Genomic DNA, 25,428 nt, shown 5'->3' on the forward strand with positions numbered 1-25,428 from the left:
GCTTGGCATGTCACCCTGGTTCTCTATTGTTAATGTTAATTAAACTCACGGAAGAGGTGAGAAAGGTTAAAATGACTCCATTTAATTTCAATCTCACTTAATATCTGTAGATATTGTTTCCTGTTTTCGATGTTCGTGCTTGTTGATATTTTTGTAAAATCCAAATTATATCGAGCATATAATATATTATAGAAGTGTTCTTATAGTGCCTTGCATACTTGTTCAAATTTTTACACCTGCATCTTATTGAGACTTTATGTGATGGAGCATCACAACGTAGGGTATATTTGTAACGTGGTTGAGTCTGATTGGACGGAGAGCATCTGTGAACATACATTTTTAAACCTTGCCACATAATCTGAAAAGAACCGTTGTCTGAACTTTGACTACCCCATTGAAACACATGACAATACTATTTAATATAAACCATTCTTTTGGTTTATATCAAAAGAATGGTATATTTCATTTCCGCTTTACGTCTTTTCGCAGCTTTTCTTCCAGTACGGCCCTTTATGTAGCTCCGCGTATCCCAGTCGACTCCGACCATCATGCATGTTGAGGAAAAGCGTTCTCGTGGTAGTAGATTACTCAGGAAGGAAAATGTTTGCGCCATTTTTTTTTTCAAAATAATTTTAAAAAGAGTTTAAAAATACAGATACGTGGGGCATGCCGTGGTGGCGTAGCGGTTAGCGCGACCCATATTTGGAGACCTTGAGTCCTCGACGCGGCCGTCGCGGGTTCGACTCCCGGACCCGACGATATTTGCCGCATGTCTTTCCCCCTCTCCTTCCCCGTTTCCTGTCAGCCTACTGTCATATAAGGGACACTAGAGCCCACAAAAGACCCCCTGGAGGGGTACAAAAAAAAAAAAATACAGATACGTGCCACACTTGAAATTTTTATAGTATGAATTTGAAAACCATCTGTTTTCCTCCTTCTGCATCACAGTTATGTATTTTGTTGTGGTCTCATAATACACTCCCAGAGAGTTTGGTGCTTTTTAATGTGACATAGTGTGAAAATGTTAAGGGAGATAAATACTTTTTGGAGACTTAGATTATTTAGAACTTATTTCTCCTCAACATATCATTGTCTTACCATATTTGTATTTATTTCTGGCTAATGCAAATCTTAACAACTTCTTTTTTTTTTATTGTGCCGTCATTTTGCAAATCCAGAGTCCTTATAAGTCAAGAACTAAGTATGACACCATCAACTCCATCCATCCAACTTCTGCCAGCTTTTGCTCTTCAAAGGAAACAACAAAGCTTGAATGAACACATCATTTCTCTCAGACAGTAAGTCCTATTTTGATATATTTGTAATAGAAAAAAACAACAACCTAAAAAGTAGTTCAGGCATAACTGTCGCATGTAAGAACAGAGCTTTTATCCAACGCGGTGCGGCTCACTATTGATGGCGAAGCATTTTTCGGTGAAGAAAAGGCGACATTTTTGGCCGGATCTGGAAGGGATTATCTCCACACTCTGGGAAAAAAAATACTCAAGTCCGTAGCTTATTTCTAATACTGTATTTTTTAGCCACCTTTCCTCGTGTGAATTAGTGGCTGAAAAGTCTTGGAGAGGGATCACCGACATACTGAACACGAAAGGCAAATGCATGTGCCATTTATTGGTATAAGTTGTTTTCCCTCTTAATATCAATCTGAGAGTGAACAAGTCCTATAGAAGGGTGGTTGATATTATAGAGTTTTTTTTGTCAGTTTGACATCCAGGTAACCCACTTTTGCTTCAGTATGTTTACTCTTTGATTATCGGGAGAGCTGAGGGAAGCACTATCTCTCAGCTGCCAAAACCAGGCTGGCAGGCTGTCACAACACCGATGAAGACACATATACCACCTGGGTGTTTGTATGCCGTACACACAAACTGTACACACACACACACGCGCGCATGCACGCACTAAGGTTGTGTGCGTGCTTAATGGTATATCCACACAGCGGCAGAAAAACAAAACAAAAGACAGTAGTATGATTTTTTGGAAACAAACATGTTTTTGCTGTTGCTTTTTAGAGAAGCAGAATATGAATTCATAGAGGGATTTTATGGAGTCATGACAACACGAAGCAAACCAGGTCACAATATTTTTTTTATTAGAAAAAAAAAAACAGCTAAGTTTGTGAATCCAATTATACAACGTTAGCATATGGACTAATTAAATCCTGATCTCTGAATACATTCTGGTCAACACAGATGCAATTATTGCCGTTTGTTTTTTTGGGTTTTTTTACAAATTAACCCCCAATTTTTTTTTATTTTTTTTTTTTCTGTGGTCCTTCAATTTTGCAACAAAACTCCTCCAGCCACAGGAAGCAACCCAGGAGACATTTTAAGGGCCCTATTATTTGATGCCACCTAAGCACAGTGAGTTCCCATGGGCTGCATTACAAGGTCTACAGAGATTCACAGACGGGAGTTTTTTGCTATTTTTGTTTTTTTTTTAACAAATTATTTGTGGCAGGCGTCTTGTCGGAGCAAATTGGCAGTTTCTGAAAAGTTAGCAAAGGCCGAAAAGCAAAAATTGCTTTAAACAACGCCCTTCAATCACTTTTTTTATTATTATTTGCATCCTTGGCTTCAATTTCCATGACTCAGGGTGCTGCCAAAGATGGCCGCTTCTCTAAGAGTCGCCTAAATTGCATGGTCTCGAAACATATTTAGAATTATTAGAATTAGAATTAATTATTTAGAATCCTTTAGAAAGGATAGTGGCACATCACAAGGCTTATAAACAATTAGATACACATTTGAGACCAGCTATGGACGCATATCTCACATCGTCGTTTCCTCTCATTGTTTCTAATCCTTACTGCCTAATTTTATTTACAGTAATTAAAGAATTGCAAAGAAGATCATTTTGACCAGCTTTGATCTAAACCATTTCAGCTCTGGCTCTGTGTGTTCAGGGTCCAAATTTGTCTTTTGGAGTTGCAACAAGTTTTCTACAAAGAAGTGTGGCTCTCGTTAGCTCCTCCAGACTTACCAAGAATATAAGCTTAGATGATCCGTAAAATGGATGGGAACAAAGTCTAACTTTGGTATTAATGATGATGTTTAACTTGGAAAAAAAAAATAGTTTCGTAGATGAACACAAGGGGGGAAGAAGTTGCATAAATGGGAAACAGAGAATGAGGGCAGAATCAACATTTGTTTATTTTTGTTTTGATTGGACATCTGGCATGTGTTTCGGGAAAACTGTCTCTGCTTGGGAATGCTCAAGTCGTGGCACACATGCAATCAGCGCATGCGTCAAATGTGCTGGTGTGTGTGGGGGCGTGCGTGCGTGTGTGTGTGTGTGTGTTGGTTCCTGGGATGACAGATGAGAGGTTTCACATCAATATTTGAACAAACCGCTCTTGCATCTCTTTCTGTCGAGACCAGGCAGTTTTTTTGTTGTTGTTTTTAAAGGGACTGGGAGTCACAGCGGACATGTGCTGCAGAACAGACATCATATGTTGGAGTGGAGATTTAGATCTTAAGGAGTTTCTTTTTGTCTTAAGTTACAGAGAAGCTTTGCTTAACAACAAAGGAGGAAATGGAACTGTGCAGAAGTTTTACTCGCGCCTCATTCGTCGGAGAGCGTTTGTGTACATCCAGGAGATGCAAACACCATCTGGTTGTTGGGTGGGAAGAGCCTGATGTGCTTGGGTGACGAACACTAAACATGACCCACATAGTCATGTTTAACACAGCATAGAGTCTGTTGTTAGAATGTGGAGTAATTCAACTTTTAGCTATTTCTTTGAATGTCTCTTAAAGTACTTCCCTTATGATGGGACTGTAGTTGCATTTTACGTTCAACATGTTTGAAAATCTTCTGAATTAATGCATTTTTTTTCTCTCTACCTTCTTGCCATGGACACGTATGATCTGAACAGATGCTCCCCCAGTGCTTCTCACTATCCTCAACACCCACCTATCATCTGCTTCGGCAATCTTCTGCCACCCCCACCTCCTCTGTTAGCTTCACCTCTACTCCTCAGACTGGCCCATCCATCTGCTGCACGAATTAGTGTTGATTCTGCCTATGAGGGGCCCACCTCATCCGGGTGTATGTAATTAATGCAGTGTTGACCACTGCCAAGCTGTATTTATTCATGTATTTACACGGACACACTTTATAAAAGTCACTGTTTACAACAAGGCGACTATAATGAATATCAGATCTACAAATAGGTTTCTCTTTTAACAGGAAATTGTACACCTCGTTTTGTAAACCTGGTAGGGAAATGTTACTATGGTTAAAAAATATAATAATAATAATAATAATAATACTTTTGGTGCTGATTCTTAATTGGGAAACTCAGCAAGTTATTAAATGATTTGTTTAATCCATGTCGAAGCGCTACTCCATGATACATAATACTGTTGTATGGTTGTTGAGATAAGTGGGGGTTCCCTGCCTTTTATACCATATATCAATCAATCAATCAAGTTTATTTGTGCAGCACATTTCAGCACCAAGACAGTTCGAAGTTCTTCACATCATAAAAACACAAAAGTACAAAGTCATTGAAGAAACCACACAGTGAACAATTGAGAAAACCATTAAGATTACATATTGCCAAGTGCCATTGTTACACCTGAAAATGTTGGTCAGTGTTTCATTTATTATGTCGCTAAAGCAACTCTAACAGGTTTAGTCTAGATTTAAAGGAACCAGAACCAGAAGACCTGAGAGGTCTGGAAGGTTGATACAACAACAACAATATACAGTACAGACCAAAAGTTTGGACACACCTTTTAATTCAATGAGTTTCCTTTATTTTCATGACTATTGACATTGTAGATTCACACTGAAGGCATCAAAACTATGAATAACACATGTGGAAATATGCACTAAACAAAAAAAGTGTAAAACAACTGAAAATACCCCTTATATTCTAGTTTCTTCAAAGTAGCAACAACCTTTTGCTGTGATTACTGCTTTGCACACACTCTGCATTTTCTTGATGAGCTTCAAGAGGTAGTCACCTGAAATGGTTTTCACTTCATAGGTCAACCTGCCCTGTCAGGTTAATAAGTGGAAACAAGTGGGATTTCTTGCCTTATAAATAGTCATGAAAATAAAGAAAACCCATTGAATTAGAAGGTGTGTCCAAACTTTTGGTCTGTACTGTATATATATAAAGTAAAAAAGGTAGGTATAATTCTATTATATGGTGTGGAAATAACAGGAAAACATTAAAAGTTTTGTTTTTCTGGTGTTGACAACTTTCCCTCTCATTATTCTTCATGCCATAAAATCTTGCCATATATTAAGCTAATAAAAACTGGGGGGAATCACCACCCTGAGAGCAAAGGGATGCACAAATAGTTACAAAAACTTTTTTTTTTTTTTTTTTGCTCACATACTTTCAGTTCACCTAAATTAGTGCAAAGACATTCACTTCACACAGGAACAAAAAAACATTCATCAATCACAGCCGAAAGCTATTCTCATGCAAAGTCAAGACAAGTTTATTGTTGTAGCACATTTCAAGGTTCTTTGCACCATAAAAACGCATTTCAGTAAAGAATATGATACAAGCAATAAACATTACATCAGAATACAAAGCATGTACTTTTTGTTACCACAACTAAAACTGAGAGGTTCACTGTCTGGAGAAATCCATGACAAATATATATATATAAAGAAAATATGTATTTATGTTTTAACTTTTATTAAATGTATAGATAAATCCATTATTTAAAAATAAAACCTTAAAAAAAATCATTTAGTTGTGTTTTCATGCCGTGACAGATTAGGGCATTTTAATTTGGCACGTGATCTATTTAGGTAAAACATTTTTTAAATTCTTTTATTGAAGGTGAATTTCTCAGTAGACAAAATAAGATTCTGTTTTTATAGACATCCTTAGCTACTTAGCATTTTAAAGAAGTGAATAGAAACCTAACATTGAGCATTTTTGTAAATTTTTTCCTGTGCTGCTACACGTTTGTGCAAAACCGTCACTAAGGTGCAGCATAAAACAGAAAACGTTTTGGAAAAGTTCAACTCTGACTTGATGCCAAAATTAAAATTTGCACAAGTTGCTGAAATACAGCAAGAGGAACAAATCATCTCATATTCTGCACTGAATATTTACACTTCCATTGCTTGACACCTACCTGACTTCAAGTAGGAAAACTGTTATCATTTTCACCTTAGTTTGCCTGCTGTATGAACAGAAGTAGTAACAAGTCACAACGCCTCTGGTTCTTCTTGACACGAGTTTAACATGCAGCGGAAGTAATGCAGGAAAGAATATTAAAGGCATAATTAGTCTTTAGCATTTGTAAATATTTCATTTTTGAATTTGTCCTCTTCTCTTCATAGCAGATCAATTACAATAATGTACTGTGAAGAGGCGAATAAATTGCTGACACTCACAGAGTAAACCTGCAAACAGCAGAACTAAAGTGTAATTCATCGGTTACTGTAGGTTCAAAAGCAAACGTGAACATTTTTCCATCCTCATAAATTCTCTTGGAAGGGATCTGCTTCAGCAGATCTGGTTTGAATGTTGACCTTATAATGACGTGAGTGTAAATATCTCTAAACTTCGTCTGCCACAGAATCTCAACCTTCAGGGCTTTCTGGATTGGACTGAGATATTCAGTTGTAAATCCAAATTCCTCAGTGAGACACTATTAGATTTTCAAATCTCAACACTTGAGGTGGGTAATAGCAAATGTTTGACATGGATTGCTTTGGATTCTTTTTTGCACATGTAGTAAACGTCCTGAACCTTTAGATAGTTTACCCAACCATAGCACAGGTATTCTCCCATGAGTTGTTCTCCTCCATTTTGATTTCTAGTGCAAACCGAATCCCGTCAGCAGAGCCAAGATCAGCTCAAGCTATGGATGAAACGTCAGATGATTGAAGTCTTTGTTCATCTTTCCAACTTGTTCGAAAGATGCTCTAAGATGTAAGGCAACAGTTATCAGTGGTTTTCATTGACATTTTCTGCAAATGTCAACGAATGTCTTGGGAATTTACCAAAACTATTAGTATTGGTTTCACATGCATAGTATGTAAAGTACTGTTTATCATAGGATTGAGTTGCTTTGAATTGTTTCTGTGGGATGCGTTTTTTAAAGATATTTTGCGATCTGATACAATAGGCAAATGTACTTCACCATGTAACTCTGTTCTGAATTTCTGCATACATTTTTGTCCTAATTATGCATTTTCAGTGCTTCATTAATTGGTTTTCAATTTAATGATTCACAATAAAACAATAAATTCTGTCTTCTGTTATTTACCAACTTAAATGTTGCTCACAGAAACATCAAAATGTCAGTTTTTTGTCATCGCATTGTTTAAAATTATTCACCTGTCACAATTTTATTGCCAAATAGCACTCCATAATGTGTGTAGAATTACTGCTATACTGTCTGATTGGACTCTTTATGGAACTGGTTGACCTTGTTGCAGCACAATCCACTTTCTGTCTGAAAGAGCACAAACCTGACATGAGTTGTACATGTCGAAAAATGTTGTTTTTTTTTCCTGTTCTTACTCTTTTGCTCGGTTGATTGATCAAGCATCCTCTCTGAATTTTAGACCTACTCAAGCTATTATGTACTGCAGGAGAAAGACAGAGAGAAAATTCAAAATGTAACACTTGCTTTATAAGTCATTGACAATTCGTCCTTCAGGCTAAAGAAGACAGGGGCAATCTTGGCGGTTCCTTCAATCAGAACGGGTCGGTAACTGCAAACCTCGTAGATACGCCGTGAATGTGTGAAGAGACGTTTAACGGTGAAAGATTTATAAAGGTAATGAAGCAAAATGCTGAAAATTATTGCAGGAAATTATGCCAGTCACATTCTGCAGATTTTCAAGACAAAAGATACTGCAAGTCGTAAACGGTTCTGTCTGCAGCACAAGACCCAAGCAATATATGTGATGACATATAAAACTTAATCAGATATTACAAACAGCACATAATGTTGAGGAGGTGATTTCTAATACAAAGAAAGGTATTTTTCTCAGAACTGTTACCACAGTGCACTGAAAAAACAGCTTATTTTATCATATTTCGACAAAAAAATATAGTTTTTATCAGAATTTCTTTTTTGTGGTAGTAGCAAACCTCTGCATACAGTTACAGCTGCAGGTCTACCTGGTTGACACATCTAGAAACCAACATTTCTGCCTTGTATTTGTTGAATTGCTCAGTTTTTTTTAACATAACAGTAACAACCCCAGTCGAAACATGTCAGTTAGATTTTTGACTGTGAATCTGGATTTCTCATGGTTTCCTTTCAGCACCGACTTTTTTATGCCATTCTCCCATAAATGACAGATTTGTTGAGTGTCTAACTAATATTAATCCTATAGACAATTTATCTCACCTGAGCTCCGTAAGCCTCAGAGCTCCTCCAATACTTTTGGCTGATTCTCTCAACAACATTCTCTTTGCCAAGTCAGTCACCTTAAGATGACCACTATATCTTAAGTTTCAGTGTTCAAAATTCAATAGATGTTCAAAGCTTTTAATATAAGTTGATGACCTAAAACCTATTTTAAACTTGCCTGATTATTGGTTAGGATGTGATGAAACTGAAAAATGTTGAACACATATAAGAAATACTTTGAGAGGACACAGTACAATGTAAATTGACATATAAAGGAGTATTTCCATTATGATGCAAAATCTGCTTTTTATAACATATGTATGTGTGTGTGTGGGGGGGGGGGGGGTGTATATGTATGTATGTATGATTTTATTTTATTGAGCTTTATATCATGTTATAACATCATTAATGCTTGTTCATGCAAAGCGGCGCCTATTTACCCAATATGCTCCTCCAGACTAGCAGCAGCAGTAATTACCAAACACCTGGTAGAATTGCAGGTCTGCTGACTTTATCATAAAAACTACAATGCTCCTAACAACGCTTGTAGACTGCATGGAGAGGCATTGCTGAGTTGTGCTGAAGGCAGAGTGTCTGAAACAATAGGATCTTCTTAAAGAGACAGGCCAATTTCAAGGCATCAGACACGGCTATGATTTGAAGTCAAATTTTTTTGATGTTGTTTCGACATGCAGCACTTACATTACAACCAAAGGTAACAGTTATTTGATTGTGGTATAAAATGGCACTATGTACCTGTATCCCCCTTTAATGAAATATGTTTTTGTCGCTGAGTTTCCTCGACTTTTTAATTTAGCATGTAAAGAGATCGAGTGTTTGCTCCGTCTGACAAAAACGTGCCTGCTTCCTGACAAGTTGCTTCACGACTAGCGTGTATTTCCTGTAGAAGCCTTTATGTGCAAGGCAGACACAGAGGCAGAGAAAGGGAAAGAAAATAGAGCCATCACTCAGCCCTTTGGCAGTGATATGTTGTTTTCTCTCTGAGTTGGCTAAATGTATCTGTGCCCCTTATGTGTTATTGCCAGACGGAAGCATTGGTTGTAGATCATTCTGAAAACTGTGAAGCACAGGCCTCAGCGGTCTCCTGAATGGCGGTGGGGAAACATATTGTGGTAAGATGAACCAATAACTGCCCTGCACCAACCCCAGGATGTAAATGAGAGAATGTTGTGAGAATGTCAAGCGGCATCACACTTCTTCACGAAACTGCTCCGCGGAGCCTTATCACAGTATGGTTTAAAATAGTACGCTGCAACATAAATATTGCCGCCGCTACTCCGCGCTGCTGTTTGTGATTTATATTCATCAATTTCATGACCGGAGACAATGTTATGCAGTTTCTAGGGACAGTTGAGTGCTTGTAAGCCTCACATGCCGACACCAGCCCGGGGTTAAATGGCACCAGTTTCCTTTCATGTGTCTCTCTTAATCTGTCTGCCGCGAAACATCCCAGCGGAAATATGGAAGAGAAAAATCAGAGCAGTGAACAGACTGCTAACGGCAACGAAATCTGAAATCATCTCTAATGTTGATATCATTTAGTTGTAATAGTCACCGGTGTTAAACTTTCCTGTCGGTAGGCCAAAATAACATGGGACCCGATCCATTTATCAGATGTCATAATTGCGAATGGCTTTAACTGGGATTGACAGCCTTTGTATTTGGGTGTTCCTGTTCTCATCTACCGTTGCCTCGATGCAAAGTCATGTCTGTGTTTTGCATCCATCCAAACACAAACACACCGTGTCAGTTCTGCCCGTGCAAAACAAAGAGGAGCACTCCAAACAAGAAAAGCTTGCCTGGGGCTAGACATTTTGAAATTAAAAGCATGTCTCTTTGTTCAGCTCCCGTTCCACGAACGCGGCAGAGAATGCGAACGCGTCCCACAGAGGGGTAGACGAACAGCGAGCAAGTTCTGTGATTTTCACAGCCGGGGAATCACAGAGTGTCTTTTATCTATTTCCCTCCATCAGGAGACATCCAGCAAGGAAAGGTAGGAGGATGGGATTAGCTGGAGAGGGGTGGGGGGGAGAAGAAAATGAGAGAGTGGGTTCCCTAATCCTGATGGGCTTTTCAGAGGTACAGCCATCACTGTGGGGAAACATGGAGTGTGCAGTGGGGAGGTGAGAGTGTATGGGATGGTTTGCCTCAATAAACTCTTCACACTTGCATGAAAGATGTTCCACCAAACTAGCGGATTAGTCAGAGTATAATTACAGTTGTGGGACTCAGAAGCAGCAAAAACGTGCGCCGACTGAAACAGGCAGAGGAAGGCGGGAGTAATGACTGTTAATGTGCTGCAGCACCTTGTCTGCGAGTTCCTCCACTGAAGTAACTGTTTTAGTGAGGACCGACGTCTGAGATCAAAGCGTTGTTTATGGATGTAGATCAACCTTCGCTTTAAATGGAAATATGTTCATCACTGCAAACATAGAGCTGCACAATATTTAAAAAATCACAGTCGTCATCTTAATGATATGCCTACTATTGCAGTTTCAAAGGACTACTTTGATGCAGTATTCGGGAGGATGTTACATTTCAAGCGTAATCCATTTATGCTTCATATGCAAGTAACACACCATATTTATTGAGACACCCATCCAAATCATTGAATTTATTGTTGCAATCACTCTCCTGGCCAGAGGCGCCGTGTCATGTAAAATGCTTCTATAAACTCTTATGAACAGAAAGGTCGCTGCAAGGGGTTCTGCAACTTAAGGCATATTACTGTGATAAGATGGCACCTGTGGAATAAACTCCTTTGTGAAATGTTCTTGCAACTACAAATTCCCTTGACTTCTCTGTGTGCCGTCATTACATACTGGGAAAAACGAATGCTGAATCACCAACTGTGTGTAAAGTCAATGGTTTCAGTCAATAGCTTCAGTCTTTTCAGGTTACAGCAAGAGCAATGGGTAAAGAGTTTGATAAAAAAAAAAAAAGAAAAATTGCCAAGGAGGTGCATTATACCTTACATCACCAAGTGTAGTGTCAAACCTCAGATGCAATTAAGTGAAGCCTGGCACCACTGGACTCTATCAATCATGTCTCTCTGGGTGTTTTCACACCTGATAGTCCAGTAGAGACGGTTCGATTGGGGACAAAAATTGCAACATTTGTTACATTTTCAGCTGGTGTTGCTGCTGTTCTCTTTCACACTGCTTTGTGTCAAATGATCCAAATCCTTGAAAAACCTGTTCCTCCCTCACATGTGGTGAAGCTGCACCAAGAACCACTGAAATAAAAGACAAGAAAATCTCTGATGAAGACATGAGTGCAACTTCTTTCTTTGTGAAATGTAAGCAAAAACAGAGCAGAGTCAGATTTTAGTGGTTGTAGGATTTCTCTTTTGTTGTTGGTAAAAGACCACAAGCAATTTTTCCAGCTAACAATAAACTCACAAGTTTGTTTTGCTTATATTCAACCAGAATGCCTTGCGCTATAGTCTGCTTCCCGCTAGAGGTTTCTAGTCTGCTTGGCATTCACATATGTATTTGAACCATACCAGAGTTCACTTCAACCAAACCGGGACCTAGATTTTTAGGCAGACCGGAGTTTGCATTTTTTTTGGTCTGCATCAGCGTGCGATGGCACATTCACACCTCCCCAAATGTACCAGACTCTCTAGGCAAACGAACTAGAATCTGATTAAAGTGGATTGAACAAGGCTGGAGTGAATCTGCCCTCTGTCTGACAATATGTTGAACAAGTCTTTGTTTGAAAGTTACTAATGATGTGAATTTTGGTGAAGCTTTTGGCTTGGCACCATTTGTCAAGGGAACGACTTGAGTCCTTACTTTTAGTGAAAGGAGCACTTAATGCTGCAGCAAAGAGGCTTAGAAAAAATCTCCAAATGACCATTTTCAGTTTTGAAATGTCTGTGCATCAGTGGCTAAACCAAGGCACTGGACTTTGTTTTGTCAAAACCTTAGGAGTCATTTGTATGGGTGACATGTCCAAAATGTTGTGCTTCGTTTAGGAACATAGACGTGTGAGTTTGTTTGGAGAAAGTTGACTGGGATGCACAAAGTCCTGACTTCAAACCAATCGAGAAAGCAGGCCAACTCATTTGGGGCAACTGTGGTTTAGTGGGAAGAGTACCGTAGTTGTCTTGTAGCTGTTGATGGCTGCACATCCCTGGTGCACATCTCTTGTTCTGCCCACGTTGTGAATGTGCTCTATTGGACTGAGATCTTGTGACTGCAGAGGCCTTTTGAGGGACAAGACCACACAATCACGGCGAGAAATAAAAATGGTAAATTTGCTAAACTGGTTAAACTAGTTCTGGACTGTAATACTGCTTCATCAAAAGATAACTACATGTTGGCACTTTGGAGAAAACTATGTCTGAAACCAATTGTTTTACTGCCAGAAATAAACAAGTATAGCATCCGATGCATTTTGTTTATGGATTCCGTTTCACTCTTCTTTTCTTTTCATTTCTTTTCCCCCTACAGGCCCCAGAGGTGAAGCCCTGCAACATGGCCAGTCTGGGACCCTGCCGCGGTTCTTGGAGGAGCCCGTCGATGCCTACATCATCAAGAGCAACCCCATCAAGCTCAGGTGTCAGGCCCGGCCCGCGCTCCAAATCTTCTTCAAGTGCAACGGTGAATGGGTTCACCAGAGCCAGCACATGTCCCAAGAGCACACTGACGTCGTGACAGGTATTTTAACCTTAATGAACACATGATGTGTGGGTCAAGGATAAGCAAGGCAGCCGTGTAGGAATTGGCTGGTTGATGCATAGTCTCAACAGTCCAAAAATGAAAAAAGCCTGACACTCTCTTTTATTTGGCGTTTCATTTGTCGGCAATGTAAGAGCAAAAAGTAGCCAAGAGCTTGCAGGGTTGAATTAATTTGCTGTGCATTTAGAAGCACCACTGTCTGCTGCAGGTTGGTCTCTACTGTTCACATCCTCTTCTAGCAGTTCTCTCAGCATTCACTGTGAAACCTCTGCAAGTGGTTCACAATATGCCTACATGTCTGATGTTAAATCCACCAATAAGGGACATGAGTCACCCAGCAGACTCACACTGAAGTAAACAACCCATGCCCATAGAATAACAGTGGGGTCTGCACCCCGCTCAGTCATATAATCCACTTTCATGCTCATTCCCAACCACTGAATTACTTTGATAAATATTGTCCTCTATGGTCATCTCAACCTTCGCCTGCACTTTCAAGCCCACCTAACCTGTTCTCCATTTGCACTTCTGTACCTGTTCCACTTGTACTGTCTCTTTTTAAATAGCACATAATGTGTATGCCAGAGGCACTTGGTGTGCTGAGGCTTGAATGTAGTTCCTTGCAAGTCACTTTAGATAAAAGCATCTGCTAACTGAATGAATGCAAATTCCAGGTTGAAATCCAGCAAAAAGGAGTAAAAAAAAAAAAAAGAAGAAGCAAGAAGGGCTTTGTAATTTTTCAGCAGATTTTTTATTTGGATTTTAGATTAGGACTCTTTGAGTGTTGATTTCTACCGCTTTCTTCTGTTTCTACCTTTCACCCAAACTGATGAATAATGTATGGAGAAGACCAAGAATGAGCCCACGGCTTTGTCTAAGGTTAGGAGGAAATTGTGTGGAAGTTTAACATATCACCTTTTTTGTGTTATTTTCCTCTAAAACCAATCTGAGAATGGATTTTGGCGTCCAGAACAAAAGTTGGTAATAACATCGTAACGTGCTGGCATTCATGTAAAGTCACGCCTTTGTAATTGTATGATGATGACATTTTCAGTTATTAACCTTTTCCAATGTGGCCTCATGACAATGTTCACAAAATACTTTTCCCATTACACCACGTGTCACAATTCATCTAAACTAAAGTGACGTTTGAGCCAACTTGTTTAGTTTTAGCATGAGACTTTGAACTCCATATGATTCCTGTAAGTGATGCAACTTGCTGAAACGCTGCTGCTGCTGCTGTTGTTGTTGTTGTTGTCTTAACTTCAAGTGAATCCATTAAAACCACAAGGAAAATGGTTCCTCTTCGAGTCCTTGGACTGTTTTTGTTGCATCATCCCAAAGAGGGAGGGGGATGGGAGAAAGAATCCTCTCATGTTTATACATCAAACTAAAAAACATAAACATTTTCCAACAATGCACCGGAGCTGTAATTGTGTCTTTCCATGTGATAAGTTAGATAAGGTACAATAAAGTTCCTTTTTTTTAAAAATCCAGTTTGACAGTAGTTTGTTGTTTGGTCCTTTTGTATGCTTACATGAAAAGAATACTAAATGCAGTTAATTTCAAAGGTATCCATTTGACTTGAACTTTCTCACATTTTCACATGTCACAACTAATGTATTTTCTTGTGATTTTATGTGACAGAAAGTAGTACACAATTGTGAAGAGGAGGAAAACATCTGCACCTTCAATGTTTATTCAAGTAGAAATCTGAAAAGGGTTGCATGTATTTGTAGGCAGCCCAGGTTGAGGCTTTGAAGAACACAATTTCTCTCAGAAACTACATCTTGTAAAAAGGTCATTTGTTGTTATTGCAATAAAAAATCAGCCCAAATATCAAAGGGGAAATACGAGTTTGAGTTTTAGGAGATTAAGGTTGTTTTCCTGCTGAAACGTGAAACTCAAATCTGATCCTTCTGTTCTCACAGTATGATGCTGCCACCACCATGTTTCACAATGGAGATAAACTGTCCAGTTTTGTGCCTCCACATGTTTGTTTTTTTTTAATGTTAGCCAACAGATCCTTCTTGTTTGGATTTGTAGCTTTACTAAAAATGTTCAGCTTCAGTCTTGTCTGAAGAGAGCCCTTTCTTCCACACGTTTACTGTGCTCCCTACATGGCTTGTGGCAAATTGTGAAGTCGGCTTATTGTGGCTACCTCTCAACTATAAGGCTTTATTCTTGCTACTCTTGCGTAAAAAGCACTTTTATGGAGTTCACAACCGATAGCTTTATCGTCTACAGATTCCCTCACCTGGTATTTTCTGTTTTTTCAGAGTTGCCATGGGCCTCTTGTTTGCTTCTGATCAATACTCTCCTTGCCCAGCCTGTGAATTTAGTTGTTAGTTGCCATGTATTGGTAGGCTGTCTGTGTCTAGGCCTGTCGTAATAAGCAGTAGCTCAATTAATTGCGTTATAAATTAGAACAAGCTTGATCATTTCCATTTGCATGATTGTTTTTTTTTATCATCTCTAGCTATTTCAAAGTCTGGATGACAAAATGCTTCAGTCTGACTCATTGGTCTCAAGCAGCCCATTTTTTTTAAGGGACATTTTATTTTTAGACACTTCGGTATTCATTTTATTCTTTGTTTTTGGTTGTTTTGTTAATTTTTTGGGATTTTTAAAATGTCTTCCAGTACCAATGTTAAATGTTCTGTTGAAATTAAAGTTTATTGATCTTTGAGAGGCTGTATTTGCATTTCCATTATCAATATATCACTTAAACAGTCTCAAAACAATATCATTTATTGGAATAACTTCTGGGACAACTTATCGTCCCGCAAAATCTTTTATTGTGACAAGCCTAGTTCTGCCATGCTGTTTGTATTTTAGGATATTTCATTGAACAATGCTCCATGAGATGCTTAAAGCTTAAAATATTGTTTATAAGATAACCCTGCTTTAAACCTCTCTACAACTTTATGACTTGTTGGTTCTTTGCTCATTGTGGTGTTTTTGTGTTCTCAAACCAACTACTGCACTGAATTTATATATGAATTTAAGATAAAAAGAAGCCGAACCTATGCAACACTTTACATGTATTTGCTAAGAATTTTGAAAACTGTTCTTCCACTACTTGCACCCAATTTTAGGTTTAGACTATTAAACTACGACAAACTAAAGTGCATTGTTTTGATGAAACAAAAAGCAGAAAAGCTAAAGGAGTATGGATACTGTCATGAGGCGTTACAAGGCCTTTTGGACACTCGTTTATTTATTTATTTTTTTCAGTTTTGATGTCCGCTCAGGATTACCTCCGTTTTTTGCACCACTTCCTTTGCTGCTGTTATTTGTGCAACAGTGTTAATGGTTCACTTAAAAGACAGCAGCAAGCAATAGCTCCCACCAGAATTAACAATGGACCTCCACAGTTTTACTGCCTCTAGTGTTGTTTCATAGCTTTACTTCCATCTGGCTCCATGTCGACATTCATACGGTTTCCTCTGGGAGAGATGCAGGAAGGGGAAAGCGGCTGTGCAGGAGTGTATCTCATAACCTAACAAGCTCTGTTGGGATCTGGACTTTGTCAGGATGTATCCCTTTAGCCGCAGCACGCAGGAGAATTGAACAGGATAGATTTCAAATTAATGTATTTTTTTTTATCAGTCCTTAGTACATGCGAGTGTTGGCAAAGAAAAAAAATGTGATTCTGTCAAAGAAATTGAGTTTATGAGCTGTTCCCAGCAAGTGCTCAAGGCTGTTTTCTGTCACTTTAAGACAAGCTGAAAGGGTAAAAAAAAAAGTGCTAAAGAAGGGCGGCTCTTGCAAAGTTAGAATTTAAACCCTACATTATGTGCAGAGGCAGTCTGTAGCGTCGTAAATTATTTTACCAGTGGAGGCGATTGCATATTTCTTACATGCCAGCTGAATGCATTTTAGGACCTTTGCTCTACCTTTAGTACAGCTGTGATTTGATTAAAGTAGCTCGATTAAAATGTGTATTTTGATAAGAAATAACTGAAAATCGATGTCACATCCATACATTACTTTCACTATGTCTTTCCTCTGTGCACTCTGAATCTTTGTAGGAGATCATCGTGCATGGAAACATTTTATCTTCTCATGCAGTAGCTTGTATCCTCTGTGAAACTGTCTTGATGTTTAGAAATGTCTTTGAAATGCCAACCTGCAGAATTACAACGTTTCATTTTCAGAAAGTGTTCAATAGTACAGCTGAAAACAATAACTGTAGACTCATCTTTGCAAAGGATTTGACACTAAGGTGGGAAGATGTGATCACATAACTAAATACGAAACAAATCCTAAGCAGTATTTTTTATTATCAAAAATACTTATAATAATAATAACATATGGTGCTGATGTTTTTTATTATTAATAGACAAAAAAAATAAAACCAGAAACCCTAACCTGCCTGTATTGTAAAACAGTAAGATCAGAGCTTCTTCAAAAGGAGAGGCGGACAAGAACAGAGAGTACCGAGGGCTAAGAGGAAGCGGAGTAAAAAAAAACAGCTGTTCTTTCAATATTTAATTTTTTGAAATTATTTGCCAGGACCTCTCCAGAAGTCTTGACTATCTTTAGATGCATGAAGGAGCGAGTTGATTCAAAGCTCGAGATCTCACATAGAAACTACCCCCAGACACCAGGGAGGGAGCCTGTCTCAGAGTCTGGCTGTTTCATATTATAAAAGACCCGACATCAAACTCCGTCTGTCAGTCCCTCCTTCTCCTTTACACTGTTAGTCTGTCTACTCCCAGGGAATCAGTGAGATACAGTAATATGAATAATAATAATAATACATTTTTTTTAAAAACACTATTCTCAAGTAATTTAGAGAAAAAAAATAACAATGAAATGCTAACCACCACAATGTAATAATGATGAAACATCTTTAATTCTTATTTCAAGACTACCCCAAGTATTGGTTGTGATTATACCATGCTAAGAATGTAATGTTGTGTTTGATCTATTTTATATTAAGCTAATGAAATGCTACATTTTGTCTTGATTTTGTTAACATGATCATCGCTACTTGTTAACGGTCGTCTTGGCCTACATAACTTCCTCCTCATCCTGTTACATAAAGTGTTCTTTGATCTTGCTCAGCTTTAGTGTAAGTGGTTCTTTATTAGCTCATTGTCTCTGTTATGTAAACAGTGCAAGAGCAGTGGAAGAGTTTATGAGAGTGGCAAAATTAATATGTATGCGCCAGTGTATTTATGGATGCAAAGCTCAGAGATTTCATTTTTCAGCCCTTTATCTTTGGATATTTTCAATATATATGTTGCTGGTTGTTGAATTAGTGAAATGAAATTTGCATTTCCATATTAAAACTGACTAACATCACTGCATGAGCAGTTATTCGACTAGTGCGTTTAAGAAATGTGTCCTAACACTCGGCTCTAGAACCAGAAAGACGCACACACAAAAAAAATCAGGATTTATTGAGACAATACCTGTCAGCAAATTTTGACCGTGACCATGACTGTGATCGGTTCAACAGCTCACTGATGTGTTGTGTTTCGGCCCTTTTTTTCTGGCCGTTGGTGCTTCTTTATGATCGACCTGAAGGACCAGGCTCTGGCCTGCTGACAGGATGCAGGCTCACCTTACTGCAAAGAGCCGTAACAAACCAAACGTAGCAGCACGAAATATGGTGTGAAAAACTGGAAATAAACAATGCTGATGCGATAAATATGTACAAAATATAACAATTAGATGAGGGTATATAGTCAAATTGTTAAAAGATGGATGGAAATCAAGCTAACCATACCAGATGCTTTGCAATTTATTGAACCTAGTCTTTTACATCGGAGACAAAGCATTTTATGCTCAATAAAAATTACATGGTTTACTTAAAAAGTGGTCAAGAAATATGTCCTTCTTAATCCTGTTCCCCTGTTTGCATACAAACATCTTTTACACGCCTTCACACACCATGAAAGTCCCCAACACCTCTCTTGTGTTTCTTTTATTAATGGATAATTCTGCATTTATCCATTAATGCCGAATTAATAACTTGAACTGTTTCACATTTGGTCACATTACAATGTTTTTTATAAGGAGTTTTAAAACAATCTGGAGAGCTTGTTGTACCTAAGTGCTAGCCTATGTTCCATATTTTACCCCAAAATACTGTCCAGTGTAACCAATCTGTAAATAATCTATACAGCTATCTAGTTATCTATCTATTTTACTAGCTATGTATACCATATATATATATATATATATATATATACAGTACAGACCAAAAGTTTGGACACACTTTCTCATTGAATTCAATGAGAAGGTGTGTCCAAACTTTTGGTCTGTACTGTATATATACATGTGTGATTACTATACTATATTATTATAGTATAATATACTATACTATAAACTATATTATATTATACATATGTGAGTACTGTGTGATTTATATGTACATATATACAGTATGTATATATATATATATTGTGCTAATGACAGAAAGTGGAGTCAAATGTTTCACAATGTCATCTAAAATCAGTTGCAAGGAAAAAAAGGAAATTGTTGGAACAAGAGTGTATGAAAAGACTTCACTTTTTTTTAATTGGGTAAAAAAACAAAATCCTGTGAATTTTTTTTTCTTCTTCATTACATCACTTCACACAGAGATGGGCTCCAAAATAAACACAAAGTGCTCTTCAGGTGTAACAGAGGAATATCTGAAAAGTCTTTCTGCATTATACCTCAAAGGATTCTGTAAAGAATGAAATGTTCCCGCATTGATTCCAATATCACTTGATTTTTAAGAATACTAGAGATGGCCAATCCTTGACAGCCCACACTTGGATGTTACTGCACACTCAGAGAGCACTCTTCCTTTTCCAAGTAGAAAATGGCTTTAAATCAGATAACTTTCTTCGTATATCATTAAAAAACACAAAGGACAAGTAAAATGTGTGTCCATGCCACAGCAAATGAAGGTAAGTGTAGCTTCTGTTTTAGGTTTATGTTTGGCAGTAGTTTAAGTATTTTTAAGATAAATTCCCTAAAAACATATATAGAACATTGTAGTAATAACAATACACAATAGAAAAGCAAATAAAAGCTACACTGGACTCCTCAGACAACCAAATATTCTTTTTGGGCAGGCCTCCAGTCGCCAGCAGGTTAGTTAAGCAACCTTTAAATGCCAGCGGAGACAAAAACTGAAAGTACAACTGGATATTCTCAGGAGAACGTCCCCAGTAAGCTTCAAGGAGTCCCTCAACTCGCTTGATGTCTGCTTCATGCTGGCTGAGAAAGGAGAGTTTGTGTTTTTGTCTGTTGTCTTAATCAATTCATGAATATACCCTTTCTTTGTTGACCTCAATCCCTTTTACATTTTCTTCTCATTACATTTTGGCAGAAATATCTCTTTAAATCTGAATTTTAGCCCGGATGCCAAAGCATCTCATGGCCACTGAAGCATGCTTTTGGCCTTAATGAGGATTATTGAGCATTTCTCAGGTTTTGGTTTTGTTTCGTTTTTTTCTTCCACAACCTGTGTCAACTTGTAGAGCATTATGAGCCTCTGGTGTGAAAATAAATACCCTTTGTCCACTGAAACACAACTTGTTCCTCATCTAGCTTCGTCTGTATTAGGCTGTGGAGCAGCTATAGATCAGTACAAGCTATTATAGTGTGGCTCAGTTGGTGGAATGGCCCCAGGGTTCTGGAGTGAGCAGGGGGCTGTAGTTATTAAAGCAGCAACCTGTGAATTAAATGGAGACAGACAAAACAACAGATGCCTTAACACTGTTTGACCAGAGGGTTTAAGGCAGAGGACAAAAACCATGGCTATATAAAGGCTGCAAGGGAGACATATGGAGCTTTACCATTATATGTTGTGTATTTATTTCCCCCTTTCAGAACACAGTGAGAAAAATACAAAGACATGCTGTGAAAAGGACATATATGACCATCTGATGTTGAAATACACAGTACGTACATATAGTGGACGTAAAAGATGTACACTGCCCATTTAAAGCACCAGGTTTCTGCTGCGTAAACATGTGAAACAATGATGAATCATTTCTAGACATCTTCCATGTTTACTGTGAAATATTCTGCACAATTCAACTAAAACAGGAGAAATACTTAATCGCACAAATCGTTTCAAGAGTGTACACACACTTTAGTTCAGCGACTCATCATGGTCTCATTACATCACATATTTTACACTTTTTCTAGATCCACTGTGCAAAGCTGACATTGATTGTTTATACGTTTTTCATCCCGCATAATGTGTTGCAGATTAATAAGATGTTTCATACCTGTAAGCTAATCTTCTGTGACTTAATGCCTCAGCTTTGCATGAACAGGAACTGTCAACATGGTGTGACTCTTGGTTTCTTAAAATCTGTCAGATCCTTTTAGAAACATGTCATCTTTTGAGATTTTTTTCAGATTCCAAAAGTTTTTCGTCTCTAAATCATGTCAGTGTACTTGAAATTGATCTTGCCCTGTGTTGGAATGGTGACCAGTCTAGGGTATACGCCACTTTTTTGCCAATGACCACTGCAGGTACACACCAGCTCCTGTGGACAATGAATAGATTGATTCAAAAAACAAATTCAAAGTAAACTCGCGCTCTCAACAACTTGGTCTGTGTAGACTGTATCTATTTAAAGCAGCATGCTGCAGTGCATGTAACTCAACTCGCACCACTTCTGACAAAGCAATCACTGCTGCAACGTTAGAGGTTGACGGTACTGTCTTCTCCTGACTTGTGCTTCCTGTATTTCATGGATAGACTCTAGAATATGTTTCGCTCAGCAGAAAGCTGGCTGACTGAATGTGATTGCCATGTAATTAATTTTATGATATACCATTAATTAAATCTTTGGTAAACTAACTAAAAATGTAATATGAAAATAAACCAATTAACTTTTCATTTTAGAAGACTGTTTTCATTTGGATTTGTTAACATCATGCAGTCATTTTACCTGATAATTTTCTAAATTTCAATCCTTTACTTTTACTTTTTGAACTTTTACTTTCGCAAGGTAAACGTTGGTCTCAATGCATTAGATAAGCATGAGTATGAAATAGGTTGCAGAGATCCTAAGATCTTCCAGGCCTCACTAGCATAATGTCATCAGGGGGATACAGTTTGTTCCTAATCCAACATTAAAATATGGATTAGAAATTTTAAAAATGAGGGATCTTCAAAAAGATTTGCAAGTGCCCCCAAACTCCCGCCAGTGTTGCACAAATTCCACATCCTTCAGGAGTTCAGGGTGGATTCTCATCCTTTCTTTGACTTTGACGCCGCTAAGTTGTTTAAGTACATCAGTTCCACTGCGAAGTCAGTCCCCATGAATTTCCTGTGTGATCCTCTGTGTGATTTCATTACATAGTCATCAGATCGGCTGCTCACCACCTCATCTAACTCATCACCGGATGGTTATCTCAACTCAACTTCATGGCTTAGCCAAATGTCTGGCATAGAAAGTTGCAATTTGATGAAATGATTACACGGCCTGATGACTGGTGCCAATGACCAAAAATAACAGACAAAATTATTTTTTAAAAAAACAAAACAGTTTTTGAATACAATAATCTCATTTGTCCCTCACTTGTTCCTCCGAGAGAACATTTGTGTGTCAACATCACGGTAACAGGGAAATAAAAACACACAAATACACACTAAATATAAGTAATAATAGTAAAAATACAAATAATTGGACAATCTAATCAAAGCCACATACTTCCACAAGGGAAAAACAATCTGACTCTTATCTTGTTTACTGTTTTGCAAAACAGGGAAGTGACACTTTTATTATTTGAATGTTTCTGAATCGGTGCTTGATTGCCTTCAGCATATTGGTTTTGCTATCAATACGACAATAAAAATGGTGCTAAAACTGAGGATTTGGTTGTGTTTTTCTACTCTTTATTAAGACGTACCATAACTGATACTGAATAGTTTTGCTAGTATAAGTGTTGAGTTTGAAATACCCTAGGGCAAACATATCCAAATTAGTTTAATCACCCATAAAGCAAAGTACCATAGGAAAGTTTAGTTCTCAGCCAGTTCACTTTTAAAATGTCCCGAACTTAAATAACCTTCCGTTAGTCAAAGGAGGAGGAAACAATTCAGAGTACGTTGCATTGCCATTTTATGCTTTCCTTTGTCCATTTCATATCCATAAATAAACAACCGTGTGCCAGCTTATTTTTCTTTAAAGGTAAGTATTTTGTTGAATAATGAAACTAGACAGTTGGCTGCATTTGGGATAGTTTTTGTCACTGTTACCTTGCAGCAAAAATATTCTTTATCTTAAATACTAGATGGGAGTCTTTTTGCATGGAGTTTGCATGTTCTCTCTGTGCATGTATGAGATTCTCTCTGCGTACTCCATCTTTCCCCCACATTACAAAATAATTTTTATTTTAGGTGAACTGAACTCTGATACTTGTGCCATCCAGCCTTACAAGAATAAGCAAGTATAGACAATGGATGAAAGCATGTACTGCATATTATATTGCGGCATCTATATTCCACTGAGCGGGTCAATGCGCTTCGGTACATTTTGTTGTTTCAGTTGTAAAATGTCTCCCATACAACCAATTCTTACCACAAGTTTCCTGAGTTCCCTTGAACTGTAGGTTCAAAGGACGATGGTACGCTACGGTTATGGTGGAGCTACTGTCATCACACGAAACAGTTCGTTTACTGGGGAGAGAAAAACTACATTTATTATGACCACAACGAGGCACGTGCGTCACGTTTCTTGATCCACTAGTATGACGCTACGTTAGCTATTTGGGTTTAACTCCGCCTACCCTGTGAGAGGCTAACTGGTAATGGTAACACTCCTTAAAACACTCGACCATAAAATAGCATACCGAACTGCATCAACCCATGTCGTACCGCTCAGTGGACAAAGAGGATTTAATGGGCCACTTGATTCTTGTGAAATATGACAGAATAGGCTCTGCAATTAACCCCAAATAACTCTAACCACAGTACAAAATGTACCTTTGGTGGGTATGAACTGAGGCTTAAGTGGCATGAAATATCCTGTGACTGATGGCTCTATTTTGTGCCTCTTAAAGTCAGGTTTCAAAGTTACACAATTTTAAAGGGGTAAACTGTCCAAAACACACACAGGAAGTCCATTGTCCATTGAGGCAAGTGCAATCTTTATGGATAAAAGATAGGAAGCTATGGGTAATCCTACCTCTGATTCCTGTGTTTCCACCAGGTCAACACAAAAGTCAAAGAGTTTACAGCTCCTCTTTAGTAAAATGTTTCTAAAACTTTTAGTTTTAACTTGCTTTCAGAAATGTTTAGATTTTTGAGAAAACGATCTATTCCACTTTTTTGGATTGAAAAAACAACTCAAATGAGAAAGTTTAAGCCTACAAAAAAAAGAAAAGTTACCAGTTTTGGTGCATAAAGGGTAGCTGTTCGCCTGCAGGTTGGGAAAACCACACTGATCTAAGTTGATGTGGATCTGTTTTAGCCCTGTTAATAACTGTTTCACCACCTCACAGCTCTGCTACTCTAAGCCACTCAATCCACCTAAAGCTCAACAGATCTCAAGTTAGCTAGATGTTAAACACACACACACACACCAATGGTTAGATTTTTTTTATTATTATTTATTCCCCACAGCTGGACTAAATCATGTGCCCGCATTTCACATCATATGCGGGAATGACCTTCGTATAAAACAGATATTGTAAAATGATACAAAAAGGTATTACTTGGATAATTAAAAAGTAAAGATCTAAACTAAGCTACATGACAGTGGGCCGTGATAAAAACATTCAACTTTTCCAGAAACTCTCATTACTACTCCCATCTTTTTAAACAAATGTGGCGATCAGTGTGGCATTTTAAAACAGCTCAATAAGAGCAGAGCCAGGAGTTTGTTTTGCAAAGACAACAATGCTGTCTGAATGAAATGAGAGTTTATTGACGGGAAAATAATGAGCATCAACCAGTTACTGAAGGCAGATGGTGTGACATTTTAAGGCACATTATCGAACATGGCGAGCTAAACTTACGTCACTTTTGCCATCATATTGCAAAGATTTGTTTGAATCATCTAATTGTCTCTACACTACCGTTGTGTTTTATTTTTGTTCTGAATTTATCGGCCCCTTTAAGTCTCTTAAAATTGAAAAACTGTTTTGTTTTGTTTTTTATTTCTTCACAAATTGGAGTTTTCATAATTATGGAGTGAAAACAACTCACAGGTGCAATTTTAGGACAGAAATATGTCAATGGCGAAAGCACAAATGTCCAAATCTCGGCCAGGTCTTTATCGTATTGTTTGACAATTGGTTTTGAATCGACCCACCTGGATAAATTAAGGTTTTAATAAAAGAAGAGCGAAATGGAGACGTAACATAAACTCCATGTTAAAGCT

The 25,428-nt window shown here is 38.0% G+C and overlaps 1 protein-coding gene across 3 annotated transcripts in view; it reads left to right on the forward strand.

Annotated features, from left to right (window-relative positions):
- The window catches only part of LOC116724175 (netrin receptor UNC5D-like), a 228,829-nt gene that overhangs the window by 102,540 nt on the left and 100,861 nt on the right, over window positions 1-25,428 (forward strand). For all 3 annotated transcript variants that reach the window (XM_032569633.1, XM_032569631.1, XM_032569632.1), the window contains exon 2: window positions 12,848-13,054. In XM_032569633.1, the coding sequence (XP_032425524.1) occupies window positions 12,848-13,054 (207 nt within the window). The remainder of the gene's footprint in view (window positions 1-12,847; window positions 13,055-25,428) is intronic.

The sequence above is a fragment of the Xiphophorus hellerii genome, chromosome 8 (genome assembly GCF_003331165.1).
Source record: "Xiphophorus hellerii strain 12219 chromosome 8, Xiphophorus_hellerii-4.1, whole genome shotgun sequence".
Lineage (NCBI taxonomy): Eukaryota > Metazoa > Chordata > Actinopteri > Cyprinodontiformes > Poeciliidae > Xiphophorus > Xiphophorus hellerii.